The sequence below is a fragment of the Papaver somniferum genome, chromosome 4 (assembly GCF_003573695.1).
Source record: "Papaver somniferum cultivar HN1 chromosome 4, ASM357369v1, whole genome shotgun sequence".
Classification (NCBI taxonomy): Eukaryota; Viridiplantae; Streptophyta; class Magnoliopsida; order Ranunculales; family Papaveraceae; genus Papaver; species Papaver somniferum.
In genome coordinates this window covers 57,090,786-57,108,879 of record NC_039361.1, presented here as the reverse complement: position 1 = coordinate 57,108,879, position 18,094 = coordinate 57,090,786, and the positions used below count along the sequence as shown (strand labels likewise).

Here is an 18,094-nt window from a genome sequence, read left to right as displayed (position 1 = left end):
TAAAAAAAAAAAAAAAGAAGTGTGAAGGTTTCGCAAGAAGTGCGTGACTGGAACAAGAGAGAAGAAGAAACAACATTCATATTGTGAAGAAAAAACAATCACCAAGAGGTGATGAGAAAAAGAACAACAATAGTAGGTTAAAATCCTATGAGTTGTCGAGAGAGTACAAAAAGTATTTTATCGAAGAAACCAAGAGTACAAGAAGTATTCTACGAAGATGGAACCGAAATGTTCTAAAACTACGAAGGGGACCAAAACGTCCTTAAACTACGAAGGGGACCGAAACGTCCTTAAACTACGAAGATGGGACCGCAATGTCCTTAAACTTGCATTGAGACCGAAATGTCCTTAAACTATGAAGATGGGACCGTAATGTCCTTAAACTACGAAGATGGGACCGAAATGTCCTTAAACTACGAAGATGGGACCGTAATGTCCTTAAACTACGAAGATGGGACCGTAATGTCCTTAAACTACGAAGATGGGACCGTAATGTCCTTAAACTACGAAGAGGACCGAAATGTCCTTAAACTACTAAGGGGACCGAAATGTCCTTAAACTACGAAGAGGACCGAAACGTCCTTAAACTATGATTTGAAGATTTTTTTTTTTCGCAAAAGCGTTGAAAAAAAAAAAGAAAAAAAAAAAGAAAACCGAAGTTAAATTTCTTTGGTCCAAGATGGGCATTCGTGATCTACATGCTCCATCTTGAGGGAGGGTATTAGGAAATAATATATATGAGAGTCTATATTTAGGAGATATGTCTATGTTTAGAGTTTGATCTTAGTTAGGAAAGTAGTTTGAGTGGTCGACAAATTTGTGAACAATATAAATAGGGTGTTAAGCCATGAGAATTAATATACCGAATTATTTTCAATGTAGTCTTTTATGCTTCCGCGTTTATGCTCTCCTCTCTCTTGCTCGATCTTTAACACATCCCCACTCATATGCATACAACACATACATATATCCATGCATGGCCATTGGAGGGTCATAGACTCATAGCTACTCCTCAGCATGCGTTGCCGTTTAAATATTCTTTATTTCTCCCCTCAATTAATGCTCTTTTTGACCGCTTAGAAAGTAGTGAAGTAGTAGCAGTAGAAATTAAAATTAAAACAAAAAAAAACAACAGTAGAGTGAGTAAGAGACTCTGTGAGTGAAAGTTAGAAAGAGAAACGGGAAGAAAAAAATTTCAGAGAGGAGGAGGAAAAAGCAGAACAGAGGAAGTACAGAACAGAGGTATTTATTTATCTCTTCTTCCTTCTTCTTCTTCTTCTTCGTCTTTCTGGGTTTTCTTTTTAATTTTTAATTTATAAAAATATGATTTTTTTTAAAAATAAATAAATTTCCTTCATTGTTCCTTAAAGATTTATATGTGTCGTTATATCTACTTATTTCTCTCACTTGTCTATATCAAGTATCTGCCTGCTAAGAAAACCCAGAGATCTCTCTTATCACGGTTTTTTTGTCTGTTTGACAAATCGTAGTAGCCATAGATTTATAATCCTATCTGTCTATCTTCTTCTTTGTTTTGATTTTGGGTTTTTTTATGTTTCGGTCTTTCTTTCTGTTTCTCTCTTTCTCTTTTTTAACAAAGAAGAGAGAAGAAGAACAGCAAAGGGTTTAGGTGTTGAAGAAGAACAGCTGAGTAACAGTAAAGGAGGGTGTGAGAGGGATTTATGTCGGCTAGTTTTAATCTGGTGATTGGAGGAGCTCACGAGCAGCTCAGTTTTTCTTCTTGTCTTTCTTTTTCATTTTCATCTCTCTCTACAATTTTCTTCATCTTCTTTACACTCTGCATGCAATCTTGGGGACTCAAACAGGCTTTGCTTACTGATTCGATGCGTTTGAGATCTAAACGGTATGCTTTGAATTTTTCTTTGATTTTTTGACACCCCTTTTTCATTTTAGATCTGGGTTTTTAAAGGGTTTTTGGATTTTCATTTTTTTTTTTTGGATTTTCATTTTTTGCAGGATTGGTTCTGGAGTTGAATGCTTTGGTGGTTTTTTAATAAAAAGATTTCTCCATCTCTTTTTGTTCTTAAGAGGGGTGCCGGTACTCACTTGATATTCTTCTTATTCTAGGGTTTTTAAGGGGTTTTAGGGTGATTCTCAGAGAGTAAAGTAATTACATTTTAATTTTGGATATTATTGTTTTCGATTTTGGGGGATTTTGGTGAGGATTGTCACTTTACTTCCTCAAAAAATGCCTGGTCCTCAGAAACAGTTACTGAATGAAGATAAGGTCTGCAAGATAGAGTTAGTACCAAAACCAGTCTGTACTGAAATGGATGTTGAAGAAATTCAACAACAGCAGCAGCAGCAGAAGGACGCAGTCAGGAAAGTTAGGGTCTTTTGTTATGATGCTGATGCCACAGATAATTCTGATGACGACGACGAAAGAGTTGAGATTAGAAGCGGGTTTTCTGGTTTCAAGAGAAAAATTCAAGAGATTCAATTTTCATTGACCCCATATTGTCCACCAGTTACTGCTGATGAAATTGAGACTTCTTGTCAAGACAGTAGCAGCAATGCAGCTGCTATTGCTAAAACCCCAACTAAAAGGGTTTCCAGAACTCCTCATAGAAAGAGGAGGAGGGTTTCAGGAAAATCAACACAGAGACCATCTGGTTTGAAATACAGAGGGGTTAGACAAAGGAAATGGGGAAAATGGGCTGCTGAGATTAGAGATCCTTTCAAAGGTGTTAGAGTTTGGCTGGGTACTTTTAGTTCTGCTGAAGACGCCTCTAAAGCTTATCAAAATGCTGCAAGGAAGCTTGAGCTGCAGAAAGAAAAGTTAGATGCTGCATCTGAGATAAAAGATGATGACGACAACTATACTATGGATTCAACCATGGACTCAACCACCTCTGCAACTGGTTCTACTTCTAGTCTGTATGTTCCAGATGAATCTGAGAGTCTTACATCTCATTCATCACCTTCATCGGTTCTTGATGTATCAACTGCAGCTTCACATGTGGAAGAGCAAGTAACATCAGTCAAGGAAGTATGCGAACCGATCACAGTGACAGAACAAGTGGAAGAACAACAGCTGCAAGTTCAACCACAAGAAGAGAAGAAACAGGAGGAGGTGCAGGTACAGCTACCTGTCCCTGATTTGTTTAATGAACCATTGATTCCAGCATCAGCAGAGCGTGAATTGGACATTGGCTTCGAGCTTGATTCATTCTTAATGAATGATTTCGGTCAAGTATTTGATGACTTCGGAGACTGGGATGATTTTCAATTACTTGGTTTCCAAGAGGAACAACAAAATGATCTCCTAAATTTGGACTTTGATTTCAAAACCGAAGAACTGGCTTGGATGGATGAACCTCTAAATCTTGCTTGCCCTCGAGTTTTGCAACTTTAGATTACTACTACTTATGTTTAGTTTGTTATTACTACCTATTTTTTTATTTTATAGTCCCGGTTTATAATACAATCTCAAGAACTGATATAAACAAGTTATTAGTTCTTGAGAAAGTTTAAGTTTTCGTTGCTGAGATTTTGTTTATCTTTTGTTAATGTGTTACTGTTGAGAGGATGTTCTGTAAGGAGAATGTGAACTTGGGTTTTCCTGTGCTCTTAGAGCAGTCCCATTGTTCTCATCTCTTCTTTTAGAGAGGAAATTACTGTTTGTTTCTCTGGTTCTAATGTGAAATCCAAAGCTTTTTCCTCTCTTTACTTTGTGAGCATTATGCAGTGAATGGTGCAGGCTTTGCCTGCTTTATCTTTTGGTAATGTGATTTGTCTTTGCCATTGTAAAACAGCTATGGACATGAAGAAAGGACATAGAATTTCAAGTATTCTTGTTTCTAGACTTTGTTGAGGTTGTTGTTCTTTTTGATGGTCTTAGTACAGTGAAAGTGAAAATTCTTTACAATTCATATCCAGTGTAGCATTAGGTGAAAAGCAGAAGATTGTGTTTGGTTTCTTCTTCTATTCTTTTTGGCTCCACCCATTCTTTTTCAGGTCTGATGAGACGTTTTTAAAGTTCATGAAAACACAGTAATTACACATTAGCTTGTTTTCATTCAATCACACTGTTGCAAGTCTTCTTACTTGGACTTTTCTCTGACTGGTCTTAGTTCCTATGTTATTACTACAAGAAGAATCTATGGTTTTCTATGTAATCATCTACGAAGTTTCATTTGTTTGAAATTGATCATGTAAATCTGCATCCAACCATTTGACACCTGAAATCTCAGTGTGAGCTGCCTACTCATTCATACGTATTAACTTAGTACTACGGGTAGTGGTGAAATCGTGAGAGGAGGGTTGCATAATGCTGCATATATATGATAATAATAATGAATGAATGCATACTGGTCGGGTCTGGTGGTACTAGAAGTTGAAATTGATTCTCAACGTACCACCTAACTTTCTCAGTGTTGCATTTTAAAAATGGTGTAGTGAATAGTGAGTGATGCTTATTTTTTTCCTTGTAACTCGTGGGCACGTGCGTCCCCATTATTTAATGTTTTCTTGGTTGAAGACTCGAGGGGAAATAGAGCTGTTGACTCTGATGCACGTGGCCCAGGAAAATCCACTTGTTTGTGAACAGTCAGCAGCTTGCGTGTAAAGATGATCAACATCGTGAGAGTTGGTGCTTATGTACTTGGGCTTCTGCCTTAAATATTGGTTATAAATATTAAATATATGGAAGATGCAACTAACTATGTTTCACTTACCATGCCGACGGGACTATGTGAAGTTCTAAATCTGAAATGTTGCGGAGTTAATGCTTGCAGCTACTAGATTATGTCGCAAAATTGATTACTTCATCATTTTTAATTGCAATGTTACACATAAAATATGTATAATAGTAAGTCTAGACAAATAGAGAAAACCATCTTAAATAGTGTACTAAAGCCTGTCCAGGAAAACGGTGAACTAGTTTGGACTTTGGATATCATGATAACAAAATTATAACCAAGTGTCGGTATCCAGGAGTATTTTTCTTAAAAGCCACCTACTATCATTTTCGTCGAATTTTTATTGGTATTTTCAACTGATTCTTGTTTTGCAATTTCGACCCTACTAAACTCTGCATGATTTGAGAATTGTTCCAGGAGTCTAGTCTAATGCAGAAAATTCTAAACATGATATGTCATTCAATCTCTCTTTTCTCACTATCCACTATAGATGGTGTCGACCGAATCAACAAAGCTGAGTGGGGCAGTGGGCAGTGACATCTTCCTTCCTTCACTACCCAGTACCCACCAACTAACCAGTGGCCCGAAAAATGAAACTGTACATAATTCCTGGGATTTTATTTGGTCACGGCCTGACTCATTTGACCACCGTTTGCACATCCGGTTCATTTTAGTTTCCCAAGAATCAAAACTATATAGTCCCATTTTAGAAAGGTACTAAGAGCAACTGCAATGGATGAGTTAACCCAAATTTTTAGTCGAGTGGGCTGGCGTAGTAGGACGGACCATCGATCAAAATTTGATCAAAGAGTAAAATCCAGACCAAATTTGGTCGGCGATCAAGACCAAATCCAAATATAATCGGGCGTTAATATAATCTCCGCTACACATCGGGCGTTGATATAATCTCCGCCATTCATCACGCGTTGGTATAGTTAACGTCCAACGAACAGGCGTGCATATAAACTTCGCCTGAATGGGGCGTTGGTTAAAATAACGCCCGATGGGGCGTTCATAAACTTAACGCGCGAAATGGGGCGTTCATATACTTAACGCCCCACTCCATTTTCAAAGTTTATATTTTTTGAAACTTGCATGGGGAGGGCTTTATACCTCCGCCCCATTTTTTTTTTTTTTGAAGCGTATACTATACCAACGCCCTATATCGGTCGTTATCTTTACCAACGCTCCATGTTGGGCGTTATCTTTACCAATGCCTGATCCCAGACATAATCTTTATCAACGCGCGACCAAATATACTCTTTTTCCACTACACAATATGACTGACTAAACTCAAATTTGATCTTTTTTTTTAATCTTTCGTCTTTGGTTATACCTGAACCACTGTGGACGCTCTAAGGGTCAGCTCGTTTACTGATTCAGCCAGTCGGCCTGCATGCAACTCTCCAGAGAAATTTCCTGCACAACGTTCCAATGACAGCTAAGGGAGACGTCCTCTCCCTGTCCTATGTGGTGTGTTTTTCTTGCTCTTTCTGCATTTTCTTGTGCACTGTGTCCCAACAAGAAGACTACTGTACTGTATAAAGAGAGAAAAAACCAACACGCATCAAACCTGTAATAAGTAGGTAGTAGCCTAGTAGGTATCAAATGTCATGTCTATTGGTTGTTCGGTGAGGCCATTTGAGAAAAATTAACTACCTTGGAATGGTCAATTGTAATTGAGGACTCACGAGTCACGAGCCTCGATAATTGTCTCTAGTCTACTGGTTTTCTGTAAGTCTGTATGTTATGTCGTAGTTGGGTACTGTAAAAAGAAGCTTTGGAGATTGTGCGAACCAAATTTAATCGGAGAGATCAATAATCAGCATAATGATACGGTAAAATGAATGATCATCTGATGAGAACGAGAGATCTAGGCTGTAGTTTGTGTACGTCTTTGAGGGCCGACTTCTTTTTTTTCATTATGGTATTTCATGATATTTTGGTGGTAACTATAACCACTTGATTCATGCACCTAATGATACTATATCAGAATGGTAGAATCAGCATGCAATCTGCAGTGGGAATTGATTTCTCTCATGGACTCATAGTTCAAAAATTTTGCTTAAAGAAAATGTTGTGAACAGCTAAAGTCTAAAAATATGTGTTTGGCTGGGGAAAAATGATAACAAGATGTCCCTTTTTTTGTTTTTTTACATCTTTTGAGTTTTGGTCCTACGAATTTACTAGAAGATAAAAAGTGAAAGCCGGTGGTGATTTTTGGCTTCCAAGAAAAGCTCATTACCGGTTTTGGGGACTAATCATAATGCCTGGGCTACTTCAAATGTTTATGCCTTTATCGGTTAACAACTCGAACTTTGGAATTACCGAACAAAAGGGTCCGTTACACTCAATCTGGCAGGAGGACCAATTACGAAAACAGCATTACGTGAATATGCGGCAATAATGGTGTCAGCTCCTAGTCTCCTCCTATGCATTACACGGTAAGATATTAAAATCTATGTTCTTTTTCTGTTTTTGTTTTTGAAGCATGTAATTGAATAAAAGAAAATTACTTTATAATCATATATCCACGTAATCATGAAATAAAATTCAATTAATAAAAGATAGGATTGTCAGGTCCCATATTTTGGTTGATAAACTTCCCTTTTGATTTCCATCTGTCGTATGATTGGCTAACCCGTATGACGTTTGATTTCCTTTCTTGTAGTTGTGCTTAATAGCAGCGTGCGGGATCTGTCTAAATCTGATTTTTATTTCCTCAATCATCCCTGATATGTGCCAAGGTGGGGGAGTAGATGAAGTGATGAAAAACGCAGAAGGTTTTCTGAATCGGTTTCAAATATAACTCTTGGCCATTGCCTTTCTGTTGTTGTTCATGATGCCAATAGCAGAGCCCAAGTTATTGCAGTTGTAATTCCTAGTGGCTGAGCTAGAGCCATTACAGTTCGTGCATCAGAAGCTCTGCATATGAACCCTGCTCCCGTAAATCCTGGGTGACCTTTGACTGCTTCATCTGTGTTAATCTTAATCCAGTTTATGTTTGGAGCGGACCATCCTACCGATATTGTCGATATCCTTTTGTCCCTCGTCAGGTGGTTAAGTATCGGTGCGTCACCTGGTATGATTAGTGGTGAAGAGTGTAAAGCCTTGTAGAATTCTTGTTGCAGTTTCCGAGCCCATGCTAGGATTTCTTCTGAAGTTATTTGCTTTTGTTGGTATATTAGGTTATTCCTAGCTAGCCATAAGGTCCAGAATAGAAAACAGAAAGAGGAGATCACAAATGTTGACGCAGGTTGTTGAAGGATTTGGGAAATGGTTGTCTGAGGCGTTAAGGTGAAAGTGTATGTGTGTGGGGGGTGGGGGTAGGGGTGGGGTGGTGGTGGTGGTGGTGGAGTTAGGTGAAATTGAAAGTTGAGTGAATAAGGTGTTCCAGGAGGTACTTGCTGTTGGACAATGAATTAGAAGGTGACTTGCCAATTCTGGATCATTGTTGCATCTGGGGAATATGTCCTAGTTAGTCAGATGGATGTGATGTAAGAGTGAGAAGGTTGGTAATCCTTCATTGATGGCTTTCCACAAGAAAAGCCGAATTTTTGGTGGACATGGTAAAGTCCATAGGAATTTGGTAAGTGGTAAAGGGGTTGGGTTGGTTGACCATGGATTAGACATTTGTATCCCGATGAGGTAGTATAGTTTCCAGATTTTAAGTGTGGCCAGATAATTTTGTCCTTGGGGCTATTTTGGGGAAGATGGATGTTCATGATTTTTTGGATTATAGGGTTGGGGAGGGTGCTTAATTTTTCATGATTCCAGGAGTGGGAAATTGGGCCGATGATATCTGCTACCATTCGGATTGGGTAGCATTGCGATGGGTCTGGATCTGTTGAGTGTGTAATCCAATTGGCTTATATCGGAGTTATGATCCATCTCCAATACGATGGAAAATCAAATTCTGCGTGGTAGAGACAATATAAGCCAATTGTCTCCATTAAGGACTTGAGGAGGATGATATGGAATTAATGCCCTGAAGAATTGGTTGTTGATCGAGATATTTTGCACTGAAGAGACTTCCGCATATAGAGTTAGGTTGTCCATGTAAATTCCAGATTCTCTTCATGAGAAGTACCTTATTATGATCACAACTCTTCCTTATTCCTAATCATCCTTCAGATATCAGTTTTGTTACTTTATCCCAATCTATGAGGTGAAGTTTTTTAATTGTTGAGTCATGTCCCCAGAAGAATTTCCGGTGATATGATCTATTTGTTTATGAACATTGCTGGGTAGATTTTGTGTTTGCATAATGTGGTTTGAGGTGGAAATTAGGGATGTTTTCATGAGAGTGAGTTTTGCGATTGGAGTTAGGCATTTTGTCATCCATCTTTTAGCTTTTCGGGCTAGTTTTTATAGGAGGGGGAGAAGGTTTGATTGGAAGCTCTGCCATGTTCGAAATGGACTCCTAGGTAGGTTGGAGGTTTTGAAGTAGTCTGCATATTGAAGAATTATGGAAGTTCGTTTACCTTGATCAAGTCTAGTTTTGGGTGGTGGATGATTATTGATTTAGGAGTGTTAACTATTTGTCCAGAAGATGTGTTATAGCAGTGGAGTAGGGTTTTAAGGTGTTGGTTACGCTGTGGAAGCTTTATATATGATCAGTAAATCATCTGCGTACACTAAATGAATAATGGATGGTGCTTTTTTTGATATGTTAAGTCCCCGAACTAACTTTTGGTTTTGAAGGTTTCCTAGATTTGTAGATAGGATTTCCGCACAAATGATGAAAATATATGAAGATAGCGGGTCTCCTTGTCTGATACCTCTGGTTGGAGTGATGTAGCCATGGGGTGTACCATTTATGTTGATTGAGTATGTCACTGTTATGATGCATAACATAATGTAGTCAATAAAGGCTGATGGAAATCCAAGTTTTTTAAAAGAAGTTTAGATGAATACCCAATACAAGCTATCATAGGCTTTCTGGATATCTAGTTTGAGAGCTATATTTGGATCTTTGGTGGGATTTGAGGTTTTGAGATGATGGAAGAGTTCTCCTGCAATTGCTATGTTATCGTGTATGGATCTTTGTGGAATAAAAGCACTTTGGAAAGGACTTATTAAAAAGGGGAGAAGGGGTCTAATTCGGTTTACTAGAATTTTTGAAATGATTTTATTGGTGACGTTACAGAGCCCTATGGGTCTGAACTGAGATGGTTTTGAAGCGTGGTCGATTTTAGGTATTAGTGTTATGTTTGTGTGATTCATGAGAGGATGCATGTTTAGGTTATTAAAAAAACTCCGAACCATTGCTATTAATTGTTGATGAGTTAGTTCCCAGAAAACTTTGAAAAACTTACTTGTATAGCCATCTGGACCCGGAGCACTTTCGGAATTTATGGAGAAGGGGGCTTGTTTGATTTCCGTTGTAGTTATTTCCTTCGTAAGTAGGTCCAATTTTCTGGGAGTTAATCTTGGTCTGATATTTGTAAACAGGTCTTCGTTTAGCACTGTAGGCGGGACCGCATATTTTTGAGAGGAGTGATCCAGTATGAGCTGAACAACGTCTTCCTTCTTACTAATCCAGTTGTTTTGTGGATCTTGTAATTGTACTATATTGTTACAGGATATGTGAACGGTAGCTTTAGTATGGAAAAAGGTTGTGTTTAGATCACATGATTGTAACCATTGAATTCTAAATCTTTGTTGCCAGTATGTCGCATGACATTATAAAGTTCTACATGATATATTCTTAGATGTTTTTCTTGATGTAGCAGAATTCCAGATCGGTACCCGATTGGGTTGCACATTAATGTTGTGCATACTTTATCTTGGCTGTCAATTTCTTGATCATAGTTAGTAGGTGGCCAAAGGTTTCTTTGTTCAATTTTAAGAGAGTTTGTCCAGTTCTTATGAGTTTAAGTTGGAAGTCGAGGGTAGGTTCATTATCATGTTGTTGATCCCAAGCCGATTCGACTATTTGTTTGAGTGGGGGATGAGAGAGCCATAGGTGTTCAAATTTGTAGTTTTTCCCTGCCAATCCATTGCTTTCTTTTGTAGTAGTATTGGGGCATGTTCAGATGCTATTCTTGGAAGATTGATGCGTGTCGTAACCACAACAAATTAATCAACATATTTTCCACTAATTAAATAAATAATATAGCGGTAGTAAGGATCGTTCCCACAGAGAGCTGTGTAATTGACATGTTATTTAGATAGCAAAATAAGATAAAAACAAAGGGGGATTGGTTTAAGGTAAAATAAAAAGAATAACAAATAAAAAAAAAGATGATCAAGGAATCCTTCGCGGTTACCAAACGTTAATCGGATCAGTATACTTATTTATCTTCCGTCAGAATCATTCATCACCAACCGGTAGAATAGCAGGTACGCTTAGATATCTCAAAAACTCCTTCTATCACCAGATAATAAGTACGCTTAGTCACGTTCTCTACTTGTGTAAGGATTATTCAACAATTACACGGATATCCCAACCCTTTACTATCAATAGAATGATCAATAGATTAATCCAGCGTGCACTCCAAACAATCTAATTAATCAATCATAAACCCTAAAAATAGTAAAAACAAACGATGATGATTAAAACTTCAAACAAACTTGTATTAACAAATCATACTTCACGTCTAGAACATTGAATTCATCCTTAATAAATCAAAGGTTTAAGTACACATAATTACAAGAAGAATGGGCTCCCCCTAAAGGGGTAATCCCTAGGTTTTGATGCAGCATATGTGATATGAGGGATATAGATATTTGATATGAGATCCCCTCTAATTGTTGTGGAAGTCCTCTTATATAGTTTTCATGAGATCTAGGTATTAGAATCCGTCCGGGACTGTGTGTTCCTTGATTTGGAAGTCAAAATACGTCAAAAGGGACCTAATAGGTTTGTCTCAGTCGGCATGGTCGAATATACCAAAGCAATGCCGAAAGTTGTGTTGTAGATCGCTGTTTTTCATCTCGACTGTTTTGGCCGTAACTTCTTTGTTCGAACTCAGAACGACCTCATTCTTTCGCTTCATAATTAAATTATATTTAAGATGGTGATAATAAATCCTAATTTTGGATGAGTTGAATTTGGTCTTCCAGTCCTTCTTATGTTTTCTACCTTCTTTGCTCCTTTTCGTCGCACTTCTTCTACTTCTTTCGGCTTTTGACACTTGGATATTTGAGAACTTCACCTTTATAGCTCTTTTACAGACATTTTCACTCTTCTTGGGATGATTCACCTAATATGACACATAAACTAGAAAATAATCATAATAACAAGTAATGTGCAAGAATTATGGCTAAAACAAGTATGGAATTGACATTCTAAACATGTAAATTAAGCACTTATCAAATTCCCCCATGCTTAGATTTTTCCAGTCCTCGAGCAGACTACCTAAAGTACAACAACTCCATGTTTTTCGAGGATACGTATGCATTTAGCAAATGTTACATGTCTTTAAACTCCTAGCTGTCCTTAGTGGACGAGTTATAGTCTCGTGAGGGCTTACAAGAGATATACCCACAAAACCTACTCTAACTTCAAAGCGTTCCAGCGTCCCAAGCATCCAAAGAGCTACTAGGACATAAAGTTTCTTCATGCTAGTAATAAGAAGTTAGAAATACCAAAGAACATATTCTCATTCTTAAATGTTGAGTGAGAAATAACCACACCATAATGAGAGAACGCGTGTTTGAGAGCGATCAATAAGCATTTCGCCTCGACTTCTGCCTCACTTAAAATGATTTTATGATAATTACACTCAATAAGGCGGCTTTTTTATGGGTCTCACATATGTGCAGGTAGGAATGAAGAGAGAAATCGTATACACGTTGAATGGTGGGAAGGAAACCTTCTGAATTATTTGTGTAGACCCCACAAGATCTTGGGAAATAAAAGACTTTTCTGATCTCTAAGAAAGGAAATCAACCACTTGCAAGGATGAGTACTTGCCACCTTCACATCCAATCGGCAATGACGAAAACACCACTATCCCAGCATCCAATAGAAACGTCGACGTCTTCCTTCCTTCGGCTCGTATTCTTCATCTTTTTGGTCTTCGTCTTCGATATTCAACTATTGATGATAAACTCTTGAACTTCATAAAACTTTGAATATTTTAACTCTTTTCCTCTATTCCTTGTTGCTTGGAACTTCCTTATAAATTTTTCTTCCCTATGGCCTTATTGAACAAATGACAACCTAAATGCAAATTTTTTTGTATTTTTTATATATATATATATATATATTTTTCTTTCTAAAAAGATTGCAACTACAATAATAAAAATGAAATAAAATTAACATGACCATGAAAGAAGTACTTAATCTTCACAACTTGTATCGTCTTCGTATCATAAAATTCAATAACTCTCATCTTTTGATTTTCTTCGCTCATGTATATAAGTCTTCATACTTGTATATAAAATCCCGCTCCTTATATGTAAGTCTTCAACATGTATTTAAAAATCTGCTTATTGTATGTTGCTTTACTTGGATATGAAATTTGCTCTTCCTTGTATTGTTGCTTGTAAACCTCAAACGTATTTAACTTTTCTTGTAGATTTTGATGTCGCTCCATTTGTTGATGATGATGTGTTTCTGTGGACCTGTTGTTGGCGAGAGAGAGAATGGTGCTAACTGCAAATCAAACTACAAGAAGGTGGTTTTCATCTATAGACGTCACCCTCATGATTGACAAAACTAGCACTCAAGAGATCAAAGAGTAGTGCTTTTATTGGTGGGAGGTTGGGTATCTCACCATTCTACCTGGAAATGACGTACGTTGATACACACTCAAAAGAAAGCTCTTTAGTCAGGTACAAATAAAATTTGGTCTGGTGCCTCTGTTGATTTGAAAATAGGTAGTCTCTACTAATGATTGATCAGCAACTCTAATATTACATTTCTCTCTGCTCCTCATTTGCATCACCGGCATGATTAAATCCATTATTTAACACTCTAACAAGTAATAAATCTGAATGTAGTTCCCTAACACTTCCAAGTTCAGTTATGTCGGTCAGAAATCTCTATGTAACATACCTAGAAGTATGCTAGTGACTCTAAAATCTCTACAAGTTGAAGGTTTTTATGCAAATATATACAAAATTTTGAAAAATCGACTAAAAAAAAATACTAAAAACTCTATATGCAAAAACATCCAAACACTCCCCCACGCTTAAACTCTACATTGTCCTCAATGTAATTGACTCGTCCTAAGTAAAATCAAGGTGGGAAATCCTAATATGATATGCAAAGGAAGAAAAATAAAAACAAAATGATAGAAATACAAAACCAATGGGTTGCCTCCCATTCAGCGCTTAGTTTAACCTCCTCAATCTGACCTTCTGGTTATCGTCCATAAACCAACAATCTGAAAATCTGGTAGTCTTCTCATAAAACAATCTGCAATTCTAGTAACAACTTCACACAATGATTAGCACAAGAAATAAATATAAAAGTTATCACTTTATTGAAGTTTCTCTCACATTTAGTCCTTTCTACACTCGGAAGTGGATAGAGAGCATAAAATTTGGGAACTTCAAAAGGTTCCTCAGCTTGGTGAACCTGCACAATACTAGAATCAAACACATCAAGTGGTACATACTTAGAAGTAAAATAATCCGTTAAAACTTTGGAAGCAAACAACTCCAATCCTAAGTGATGTGGATCAAAAAATTTAGAAATATGCAAAGGATTAGACAAACCTTCCACAATCTCTTGTATTATAGGATCCTCATCATTCTTAAAGAATTGCAATGAATTATTTACCTCATGTGTATCGTGGTCCTCTATCAAGCTATTTAGCCATTCTTCGTCAGTTTCTGCTTCAACCGTAATCTCGGCATCATTATAATCCTTGGAAAGCTCAATTGGGTCTTCCACGACTTTAATCAATCTGGTTTCATTCTCAATCTCAATCTTTTCAACACTTTCGTCATCAGAATCCTCTTCAAGAAAAATTTCTTCGGTGCAGCTCCTAAAATCTTCGCTTGAGTACGTTACACCATTTATAACGACGGTTATGTCATATTAATCCTCCCCCTTTTGAATAGGTGAGTGATTGTTATAATGATCCGGAGTTGAAATAACGTTACCATTATTGCAAGGTCTTTCCAAAGGTTGTTCGTCTTCATCCGAGTCTTCGTCAACCTCATAATCTTCAGTATCTCAACGACGTTGAAGTTCCGTTCGTATTACCTTGTTAATTTCTTCGAGAGTCATTTCTGATGCTCCAGCTTCTTCTAACTGATCATACTTCTTAGAAAGTTTTCTGATATTAATACGTTTTCCGCTACTATTCAAGATGGAATTTTCAGACCATATCTCTTCTTTTGACATAAATGAAGAAATAACATGATAAAAATGAGTAGGTCTTTCCAAACTCTCTGTCATCTGCACAATACTAGAAAACAACTGATCAAAAGTATAACTATCCTCCCATCCCTGTGAGTGCTCACTTACATACCCGTCATAAGGTTTTTGATATGTATGAGAGTATCCATAAAGCTCCGTATGGAATGGTTGGTAGTTGTCATAATATTGAGATTGAAAACCATATTGATTACCACTGCGACATGAGTGATCTTGAGCTCCGTACATGTTATTTTCGTAAGGAAACATGATGACTCACAAGAAATAGAAAATAAAAATAAAAACAAAAACAAGCTAAACAAATAACAAATCAATTAGCAACTGCTCCCCGGCAGCGGCGCCAAAATTTGATGCGTGTTGTAACCACAACAAATTAATCAAGATATTTTCCACTAATTAAATAAATAATATAGGGGTAGTAAGGATCGTTCCCACAGAGAGCTGTGTAATTGACATGTTATTTTGATAGCAAAATAAGATAAAACAAAGGGGGATTGGTTTAAAGTAAAATAAAAAGAATAACAAATAAAATAAAGACGATCAAGGAATCCTTCGCCGTTACCAAACGTTAATCGGATCAGTATACTTATCTATCTTCCGCCAGAATCATTCATCACCAACTGTAGAATAGCAGGTACGCTTAGCTATCCCCAAAACTCCTTCTATCACCATATAACAAGTACACTTAGTCACTGGATTCTATCCAACTGAGAGGCCTTGAGGTACGCTTACAAGGTGTAACTCAATCGAATGCTTTAGGCTTTGTGAATTTAGGTTTGATCCCAGCAGGTAAACTCAGTACGCTCGGTCCACTTACTGGTATTGTCTTCACACACGATTGCTCCACCGAATCCCTCTGCAAGGTCACACGTTCTCTACTTGTGTAAGGATTATTCAACAATTACAAAGATATCCTAACCCTTTACTAGCAATAGAATGATCAATAGATTAATCCAGCGTGCACTCCAAACAATCTAATTAATCAATCATAAACCCTAGAAATAGTGAAAACAAACGATGATGATTAAAACTTCAAACAAACTTGTATTAAAAAATCAGACTTCACGTCTAGAACATTGAATTCATCCTCAATCAATCAAAGGTTAGGTACACACAATTACAAGAAGAATGGGTTCCCCCTAAAGGGGTAAACCCTAGATTTTGATGTAAAATATGTGATATGAGAGGTAGAGATATTTGATATGAGATCCCCTCTAATTGTTGTGGAAGTACTCTTATATAGTTTTCATGAGATCTAGGTATTAGAATCCGTCTGGGACCGTGTTTCCTTGATTTGAAGTCAAAATACGTCAAAAGGGATCCAATAGGTTTGTCTCAGTCGGCATTATCGAATACCCCAAAGCAATGCCGAAAGTTGTGATATAGATCAATATTTTTCGTGTCGACTGTTTTGGTCGTAACTTCTTCGTCCGAACTCGGAATGACCTCATTATTTCGCCATTCTCTTTATAATTGAATTATATTTAAGATGGTGATAATAAATCCTAGATTTGGATGAGTTGAACTTGGTATTATAGTACTTCTTATGTTTTCGACCTTCTTTGCTCCTTTCGTCGCACTTTTTCCATTTATTTCGGCTTTTGAAACTTGGATATTTGAGAACTTCACTTTATAGATCTTTTGAAGCCCTTTTCACTCTTCTTGGGATGTTTCACCTAATATCACACATAAACTAGAAAATAATCATAATAACAAGTAGTATGCAAGAATTATAGCTAAAACAAGTATGTAATTGACATTTTAAACATGTAAATTAAGCACTTATCAAACATGAGTAACTGCTGCATGTGGATTCGCCGTCCGCCAAAGTTTATTCGCTAAAATCTTCCTCTCTTTTTTTTTCCTGATTGATCAAGGACGTCGTTGAAGTCTCCTAACAAAAACCAAGTTATGAATGGATTGATATTGCTAAAGATTGTTGGTAATTCCTGCAAAATATTTTTCCTTATATCCGGATGCGGTGAGACATAGATACCCTTGAGGAACCAAGGTTGCTCTGCCATAGATTAAAATCTACGTTGTTGTTGTTTCTTTCTTTTTTCCCCCGGAAATGATTGACTTACTGCAGGTTACATACGGAAATGATAAGATGACCGACAAAATTTCCAGCATAATATCCCGTAGGAGAGAGGAAACATGAATCCACATTACATTTCTCTTATCCCGATGTTAAGAACTCTTCCGAAACCATTGGGTTGGTTCTCGGGATGTATTGCGGGAGAAAGCTGCGGTAAGTCTAGAATTCCCCGCAGTTAAACCGTGTGAAGAGGGGAGTGGGCCCCATTTCCCAACCCTAGCCCGCTACTAACCCAAGTGTTAGAATCACTCCCCTCCCCGGCGCTGGATCTGATCCGCGGGACAAACCGTGGGATAACCCATGGTAAGTGTGTCATTTTTTTTTCTTCCTTTCTTTGCTAATGAATTTTAGCAAAAGGTTATTATTTTATTAAGAGGATAAGGAATTACACGTACATGTTTGGTTCAAGGAATTGAATTCCTGGTAATCCAATTTCGGGGGAATGCGGCTAATTCCTTCAACCAAACATCACAAATCAACTCTATGTAATTAAAAATTATGATTACTAGGAATCCGGTTCCCTCCAAAATAACAGATTTCCATTACATTGGTCTAATTAACAGTACAATGAAATTGGATTCCAGGATAAAAATAAAAGTAATTGAATTACCTCAACCAAACGATAATTTTTTGGATTTGAATTCAATTCCTTGTAATGCAATTCCAGGAATTGGCTTACCCCATAACTGAATCCCTAGGATTCCAATTCTTCCAACCAAACGAGGTGGTAGAGTCATCTAAAATTATTTGGTATAAAAAAGATGGAACAAAATGATCCTATATGGTAGTTGAAAAAGAACCCATCTGATTTCTGTTTGTAGCATGGTTTGCCAATCTATTTTTCGTATGAGTCTTTTCTATAGTTATGGTCTATTATGATGCGCGGTATTCGTTTCTCCATTGTTTGATTTTGGTTATCATACCATAGATATACTAAGGTGGTTGATTATTAGTTTTGATAAAGCAAACCAAATTTTCTCGGCATGTTTCGAAGTA

General features: G+C 37.2%; 1 protein-coding gene across 2 annotated transcripts; it reads left to right on the top strand.

The window, feature by feature from the left end:
- Nucleotides 1-1,089: 1,089 nt before the first annotated feature.
- LOC113275600 (ethylene-responsive transcription factor ERF118-like) lies at nt 1,090-3,690 on the top strand. 2 transcript variants are annotated; one of them, XM_026525138.1, is made up of 3 exons: nt 1,090-1,242; nt 1,604-1,864; nt 1,978-3,690. In XM_026525138.1, the coding sequence occupies exon 3, from the start codon at nt 2,210-2,212 to the stop codon at nt 3,374-3,376; it is 1,167 nt and encodes a 388-aa protein (XP_026380923.1). In that variant the 5' UTR covers nt 1,090-1,242; nt 1,604-1,864; nt 1,978-2,209; the 3' UTR covers nt 3,377-3,690. The 2 variants fall into 2 exon arrangements, with proteins under 2 accessions (XP_026380923.1, XP_026380922.1); XM_026525137.1 differs by having other exon boundaries at nt 1,091-1,242; nt 1,601-1,864.
- Nucleotides 3,691-18,094: the final 14,404 nt, after the last annotated feature.